General features: G+C 45.8%; 1 protein-coding gene across 1 annotated transcript; it reads left to right on the plus strand.

Annotated features, from left to right (window-relative positions):
• The first annotated feature begins 6855 nt into the window (after nt 1-6855).
• On the plus strand, nt 6856-7271 carry LOC131905314 (small ribosomal subunit protein eS26-like). The gene has a single exon (XM_059256288.1). The coding sequence runs from the start codon at nt 6856-6858 to the stop codon at nt 7153-7155; it is 300 nt and encodes a 99-aa protein (XP_059112271.1). The 3' UTR covers nt 7156-7271.
• The last annotated feature ends 1460 nt before the right edge of the window (nt 7272-8731 follow it).

Below are 8731 nucleotides of genomic sequence, written 5' to 3' on the forward strand. Positions count from 1 at the left end.
CCCTGGCTGCCCTGGATCTCTCTCTGTAGACCAGGCTGACCTCAAACTCAGAGATCAGCCTGCCTCTGGCTCCTCAGTACTGGGATTTAAAGGCGCGTGCCACCACACCCAGCTGGCTTTTCTGACTTTGAAATATTTGCATATGTTAAATGATATCCAAGTCTAAATATCGATCTGATTTTTGTTTCCTACACACCTTACACATATACACAACTTGAAAATTTTTTTAAAAAAAGTATTACATTTAAATATTTGTGTGTGTGTGTGTGTGTGTGCACGTGTAGGTCAGAGGACAACTTACAGGAGTTGATTCTCTCCCTCCAGGATGGAACTCAGGTCATCAGGCTTGGTAGCAAGTGCATTATCGCTGCTGGCCCTGAAGTAATTTTACACATTTTAAGTAATTTTGTCCACTGGACTGCAGCGTGCCGTGTGAGGACAGGTGTGGAATTTTCCACTCGCGGTATTTCCGGAGCAGTTTGCGCTTCACGTTTCTATGGGAACAAGCTTGAGCAGTCAGGCTGCCGGGATCGACCCTCCTGTACCAGCTGTGCCAATTTAGCCGTGCCAATTCAGCCAGGTTAATAAACCGTGTTTGTGCCTCAGTTTCCTCGCCTGTAAGATGAGGCAACAGTCTCAGTGGCTTTCTCACAGTGCTAGCTAAAGAAGAGGTTCTCAACCTGTGGGTCGAAGCCCCTTTGGGAGTTGAATGACCTTTTCACAGGGGTTGCATATCAGATGCCCTGCAGATCAGATACCGACATTACAATTCATAAAAGTAGAAAATTACAGTTATGAAGTAGTGACGAAAATACTTTTATGGTCGGTGCTCACCACAGCATGAGGAACTGTATTAAAGGGTCACAGCATTAGGAAGGTTGAGAGCCGCTGGTTTAAAGAGTCAATAGAGAAGCCAGGCAGGGTGGCTCATGCCTTCAATCCAGCACTTAGGAGGCAGATGCAGGTGGAGCAGGGTTACAAGGTAAGACCCTGGGCAATAAATAAATAAATAAGGGCCGGAGAAATGACTCAGTGCACAACAGCACTTGCTGCACAAACATAAGAACTTAAGTTCAAATCCCATCACCCAGGTACAGCTGTGCATGTGTCTGTAGCTGGCACTGTGGGGTCTGGAGACTGGAGGATTGCTGGGGCTTGTGGGCCCTGTTTCAAGGTATAAGGTACCAAGTGACAAAGCAAGACACTTGACATCCAGCAGCCCCCATAGGTAGGCACTTGGACACCTATGTGTGTGCACACAGGAGCACACACATACATATACACACACACATATACACACTACATACACACACACATTCACACACACACCAATAAAACAAATAGTAAACGTGCACACATAAAAATGCTTGAACAGGGGCTGGCCCCTAGTAGGTACTCAAGGACAGAGTCATCTTTGGTCTGTACACATCTATCCTAGCACTGAGCAGAGAGCTCTCCTGAAGAGGCACTGGTCGGACCGTGTGAGGGTTGGGAGGACCTCATGAGGGTTGGGACATGCTGGCTTTTGAGTCAGGCCATTCCATTTTTGGAAGGAAGAAAAATCTTCCTGTGTGCTGCCAAAATCCACCTACTCACAATTCCCCCACATAGGTCCTGACTCTGCCAGGAGCCAAATGTCAAAAAAAAAAAAAAGTCTTATGAGAGATGGAGAATGTAAATAATCAGGACAGAATTGGGTTGAAGATTGGCAGTCTCCTGCAGCAGCCATTCAGCAGGGGTTCCCATGGCACTCAGTCCAGACCTAAGTGCAGATTGAAGCCAGAGGCCTCTCAGGAAAGGCAGCAGACCTAGGTTCTCTGCTCTCATTAGCAACGTGACTTCTTTCTTCTGTCTAGCATTGTTTCCCTCTTAAGACCCAGGGAAAGTCATTCCACTGTACAAAGGTGACAGTCACAAGGGCCATGCAGCCATGACCTCATCACCCTTAATACGTGCCCGTAATCACCATGCATGCAGGGAGTGGGCCAGCCGGGCAGCCACACGCGTCAGGCTCCGTGTTTACAGAGCCTTCCAGGCGTCAGGTGGCCCTTTCCTGCCTTTCCCGGCATCCTTATTTGCAGCTGGCGCGTGCGTTGTGACTGGAGGAATGCGGGCGTCTCCGAAAAGATAGAGTTGGTAGCTTCCCTGTCGTGAGTCTTTCTTAAAACAACTCAAATATAAAAGTGTGAATCAGTTAAGGCGGGCTATCACGTCAGCTGCTTCAGGGCTGGGCCACAGTGAATCTCGGGGCAGGTGCTGGAACTGTCGGGTTTACAAACTGAGCGTGAGCAGGCTTTGGTTTCCTCAGAGGGAGGTGGGTGGGCAGGCGTATTTCTCTAGCTGTCAATCAAGTGTAGAACAGAGGAAGCTGGCAGTGTGCCGCTGCGTCATTGGTTTGTGGTACTGGTCACGGCTGTGGCTGTGGCTTCTGTGGGTCTGGAGGACTCAGCTGGGAGAAGCCTTACCAGTGCTTCTAGTGGTCAAGAACTTACAGATGTTTGCAGCCCCTGCTCTTCCAGGGTCTTGAGTCCCTACAAGAGCGCTGTGTGCAACAAGGCTCCCTCTCCAACTCTAGAGTGTCCTCCCCTGCTGGGGACGTGGGGCAGTTTGCTGTCCTCCGTCACCTTGGATGAGACACTATTTCCACACCGAGGAGCAATCCAATGACAGCCAACCCTCTTTACTGGGGGAGGGGGGTGAATTCCAAGACACTAACAGGATGCTTGAGCTGTAGATGATGGCACCAAATCCTACTTACCTAGCGTGCGTGGGTGCGTGCGTGCGTGCGTGCGTGCGTGCGTGCGTGTGCATGTGTGCGCATGTGTGCAGCCTTCAGAGGCTTTGGTATCTAGGGTCTGTCACCAGAAGCGTACCATCTCGGCAAGGCCAGCAAAGTCCTACCATCTACTTTTCTCCGTTTCCCACTGCTGGGGTTCTAGGCACAAGCAGCCACGGGGGGGGGGGGGGGGGGGATGTTTTTTTTTACTTGGTTGCAGATGCTCTCACCTACTGAGCCATCTCCTCAGCCCTATATGCTCCCCCGCCCCCGCCCATGTACGTTTTGTTGCTTTTCCTGTCTTCACTAAGCCCTTGTTTCACACGTGGCCGTGACTTCTGTGGCGTGAGGCCAAACGGCAAAATCAGCACTTGTTTCCTCCTTGTGGTTTTCGCGGTTGGTTCTTACCATCTTAGCAGTCCACACACCATCTGCTTTGATTTTTAATTTTTATTTTGAATGTTTTTGAGATACAGCCTTACTCCATAGCCCTGGAACTCACTCTGTACATCAGGCTGGTCTCAAACTCACAGAGATCCATTTGCCTCGGCCTCCTGAGTGCTGGGACTAAAAGTGTGCACCACCCACCCTGGCAGCATGAGGGTTTTTGTTGCTGGTTTTTTGGTTTTTGTTTTCCTTCTTTAGTAGACAATGTTCACTTTTTCACTTAGATTAAGCATTTTACAGCACAGTGAATTTCTGGTGTCACTCCCCTGGAGCTTTGGGGGTCATGATGAAGTAAAGTAAGTGTCTGATCCTGATAGCCAGGATGGCTGCCCAGTGACTGAGGTGGACTGAGGTGGGTGGATCAGACAGGAGACAAAAGGTCCAGGCAGACTCCAGTGGAATTAACACAGGAGTTTCTGGCTTTGGAAGCTCCCATTTACTATTTCCAAACTGAAGTTGACCACAGGTAACTGAAACTCCAGAAAAAGGAAGGTAGACTCGGAGGTTTCGGGGACAACAATGTGGTCTTCCTCCGGGGCGGGGATGTGGACAGGAGCATGACTATGGTCTCCCTCCGGGGCAGGGCCTAGAGAAGCTTCTGATCTACTGGAGCCCAGAACTTCCAAAATCGTCCCTGGGGGAGGAGGACTGCATGGAGGCTAGGGACAGGGCACTTCAGATACCTCCCAGAGCAGGACCACAGTGGACACACACTTCAGCCAAGGGCCTGGGCCGCTCCTGCATCCCTGCATCCCTGCATCCCTGCATCCCTGCATCCCTGCATCCTTCCCTGAACCTTGTTCTGCTCAAGTCAGTGATGCTTGTCCCAGTGTTTGGAAGTCCACATTAGCTTCTCATCTCTGGGTCAAAGTGACAACAAAAACCCAGAGTGAAACTTCTAGGTATCATGAGTCCTCTAAAGCCAGCCAGGCTGCCCAGAGCCGGGTGTGTGTGTGTGTGTGTGTGTGTGTGTGTGTGTGTGTGTGTGTGTGCTTCACCCCAACTCCTGTTTCTCTAATAATATAGGTAAGATCAAGTCTGGTGATGGATGGGAACAGACACCCTTGGTATTGTTCCCTGTGTGTTAAGTTAGCGAGGCTCCTGCTATGACCTCACTTCTCATAATTCCTTCAGCTCTGGAATTGGGCACCAGGGCAGCTCTGTTCCCTAAGGCGCCCTGGGCTGACCTTCCTGGCCTCTAGTCCAAGGGGGGGGGGATGTCCTGTTTCCCCAGCATGTTCTCCTGAACTATCCCAGGCCACCTCTCTCCTCCCTCCGCCCACAGGCAAACTGTCCAAAGGTTCTGTGTCTAGTCGGCCCTGCCTGGGTCCTAATCACTCCTAGTTGACTGAGGGCATGGACTCCCTCCTGAACCAACACAGGACACTGACTCAGCCAGTGGGAGGTCTTCTAGGCAGCCTTAGCCTCAGCCCAGGACCCCAGGCAGCCCCTCCCTGGAGTTTCTCACCAGGACCCTTCTACTTCCCTTCACATCATAGGAGGCACCAGAGCTACATCACTCAGCATCCTTGAATTTCCCTTCACGTCATAGGAGGCACCAGAGCTACGATGCCACTCTCCCAGCCATAGCCACTATGCTGGTCATCACCTGCCATTTTCGGCCTAGAAATCTCCCTAGGCTCCTCTGATAAGAGGTCTTTTAATGTCCTCCAGTGGCTCTGCCCATTCTTGCCAAGAAAAACTGACCTCTCACCTAGCCCAGGTTCTGATCCACTCCTGTGAAAGGACTGCTGTTTCCCTGTCCTCTCGGCTTCCAGTTCTGGGACTGGAGACTTTTGTTTACTGTCCTACTGGTTCTGCAAACCTTCCCAGACCATCTGTACAACCTGTAGCATGATCCTAATTGGTCTTAATAAAAACTCAGAGCTAGATATTGGGGTAAATGCTGAAAGATCAGAGACAAAGGAACAAGCCACAGCCACCTCTCACCTCACCAACTTCTCAGCCAAAAGGGACAGCTCCTGTCTCCTCCTGCCTCATATTCCTTTCCTCCGCCCAGCCATATCACTTCCTGTCTCAACCTCCCTAGTGCTGGGATCAAAGGTGTGTGCCACCACCACCTGGCTCTGTTTCTGTTTCTCTTTTATTTAATCTAATTTTATTTATTTATTTATTTTCTTTTCAAGATAGGTTTCTCTGTGTAGTTTTGGTGCCTGTCCTGGATCTCGCTCTGTAGACCAGGCTGGCCTCAAACTCACAGAGATCCACCTGGCTCTGCCTCCCGAGTGCTGGGATTAAAGGCGTGCACCACTGCTGCCCGGCACTGTTTCTCTTTTAGACTGGATCAATCTTGTGTAGCCCAGAGTGGCCTTGAACTCACAGAGATGTCTGTCTCTGCCTCTCAAGTGCTAGGATTAAAGGTCTGTACCACCACTGCCTGGCCTCTATTGCTAACTAGTAGCTTAGCTCCACACTCTGATCATCAGGCAAGCTTTGTTAGATCACAAACAAAATATCATCACATTTCCCCTTTTTTGTTTAAAATAAAAAAAGGTTATAACTAATATAAGAAAAACTATATACAATAAGTACAATAACTATATAGAATATATACAGGCAATAAATGCATCAACAATGTCTAGTCCAATTGCATTTGGTAAATTCAGAGAAAATACTCCATTATCTATCACATCTTGGTGAGTCCAAAGTCTTATACCTAATTCACTTTCTATCCTAATTTGTATTACTATCCAAAACTATCTTTTGGTGTCTCTCAACCTTATGCACTTCACACCTCTTTAATGAGTTTCTTTTCTGAATCTGGACAAGAAAAGTTATGACTATAACTATCAAGTCTTCAACTCACTCAGAGACCCAAGAAGGAAATAATATTACTTGAGTAAACAGGAAGTGCAAGCAAGCAACTTCCAAACAATGTGAGAAATGACAGAAATAGCTGGCTGCCTGGACAGTCACCCAAAGTTCCTCTGCAACATTGGGGCATCCACCTTCGGCCTACAGACCTAGAATATCTGACATACTCATCTGTGAGGTAGGATTTTGAAGGACTGTCCCTTCGTGTCTTGGCAAAGTTTAGCAGTCACTTTCTTTTGTGTCCTGCTTGTCCATTTGGACAGCAACTGTCAGCATTCGAGGCAAGGGCACTTTCTTGCCCAGTGGCTAACTTTTGCCACAAAGAAAGTAAACTCCATGTGGAGTTTTTTAATGCCCATCACCTTCTCTGAAGTAGATTGGTGCTGCCAGGAGCAGACATGTCTCATTGTCATTTAAAAAAAAGAAGAAGAACCTATGTTATTAAAACATCTTAAAATGTCATACTCTGTAGATCTCTGAAGTGTTTGAAGATGACCTGTTTATCTAAAATATATCTCTGATCTTGAAAACAATCTAATATGACTACAAGTTCAATTGTAAATAGGTGACTAATTCCTAACCTGCATTTCTTTATTATCCTAAATAGTTTGTAACAGTAACTTTAAAGGACTAGCAATTTTCATTACATTGTTAAGTGAGATGTGTAGGTACAATACCTGAACAAGAAAGAAATGTTTGTACATTATATTCTAGCAAAAATAATCTCAACTTCGTATCAATATACAAAGATCCACATCAATGTAAAATATTTAGCTCTTTCGGGTCTTGGCTCCAAGATGACCAAAAAAAGAAGAAACAACGGTCGGGCCAAAAAGGGCCACGGCCATGTGCAGCCAATCTGCTGCACGAACTGTGCCCGGTGCGTGCCCAAAGACAAGGCCATTAAGAAGTTTGTCATTCGGAACATTGTCGAGGCCGCTGCTGTCAGGGACATATCTGAAGCTAGTGTCTTTGATGCCTATGTGCTTCCCAAGCTCTATGTCAAGCTGCATTACTGCGTGAGCTGTGCTATTCATAGCAAGGTAGTCAGGAATCGATCCCGTGAAGCCCGCAAGGACCGGACACCCCCACCGTGATTTAGACCTGCTGGTGCTGCACCACGACCTCCACCAAAGCCCATGTAAAGAGATGGCTTCATAAAGACAGAAGAAAAAACACCTTGGAAAAATAAAATGGGACTTAACTTTAAAAAAAAAAATTTAAGTAGTTGCTTTTTAAAAGTAGACATTCAATAATCTACCCTTTTATCCTATCTTATCTCTAGCCCCTTTTTTTTTCAGAGTAGATTCAATAATCTATCCTTTATCCTATCATATCTAGATCCTCTTTTTTTTTTCAAAACAAGAACCCTGAATCTAATCACCTTTGTTCAGCTTTTTTTTTCCTGACCATTACCAACCAACCACCCTAAACAATGATAAATATCTATAACCCATTGAACAACCAAAAACCACCTACCCCCATCTCTTGGGAATGTGGGCATTGTGTTTTTAAGTTTACTTCCTGCTGTCTGGAGGTGATGGCATCTTTAGGGGATCCTAAAAAGACAAATTTTGTGTTAATTGTCAAGTCCTGGAAGAGGACTTGTATCATTTGTTGTCCAGTCTCTGTGTAATGGGAAAGTGCAGGGCTTGTCTCAAGTCCTGGCTAGAGTAGTCTGTGAGGCTGGATCATCTCAGTTAGCCACCTTGAGATTGTCCTGAGCAGTTTGTAGTTCAAAGCCAATCTTTGGGTGGTGTTTGTCAGCTTAGTGGCGTTATCATAGTCTATGTGGAGTCATTGTTGTGGAGCCCCATCCTCCTTTTTGAGAGAGACTTCAAAGGTCACTGTTAGGCATGGTCATGATTCACTGTAGAAAACTAATAGAGACTCAAACCCAAAATCATGTACAGGAAGCTAGATGAAGCCTCTTTTCTAGAATTAGTTACTACTCTATATGACCATTAATATCATGACAACAAGTTTAAAATATATGTATATATGTTAATCTTATAAGTTTTGGGATAATAGTTATACTTTAAGAAAAGCTTTAAGGAGTCAAAATAAAACCAAAGGATCACGAGATTAATAGCAATAGAATAGTCCCTTAATTTTGATTTTTCTTCTGTTCCATATCAGGTGGCTCTTCTGACATGAGACAGAGATTTTGGATTTTCCTTTTAACAGCGTGCTTGTATTTAGATAAGGAAAGAGCCACACTCCAACACCAAAGCCAGCTTTAATTTTTATTTGAAATGGGACTACAAAAAGACCATTTGCATTATATGTATGCAGAGAACAACAGAAACGAACATTTAGGAAGATTTATGAAATTTTATCCTGTTGGAGGTATGATATACCAATAGGCCAATTTATTCTTTTTCTTGGGACATTTTTTTTTTGTGTGTGGATGATTTATCCACTTTCTTCAAATGTCTTGTTTGTTCAGTGGTCTTCAGATTCCTTAGCTGGATGCCTTCATTCTCCTGAAAAACAAAAACAAAAACCCTTCCCCAACCCTAACTTTGGAGAAGTTCCCTTTTGGCAAGTTATATCTGACCAAATGAAAATCATTTGTTAGTCTTAAACTTAATTTAAATTGGATTGTCATGCTGGTTGATGAACTATCACCTCTTCTAATTAAGAGGTCTCTCTTGTTCAAATCGAACCTTT

This window comes from Peromyscus eremicus, chromosome 2 (assembly GCF_949786415.1).
Source record: "Peromyscus eremicus chromosome 2, PerEre_H2_v1, whole genome shotgun sequence".
Lineage (NCBI taxonomy): Eukaryota > Metazoa > Chordata > Mammalia > Rodentia > Cricetidae > Peromyscus > Peromyscus eremicus.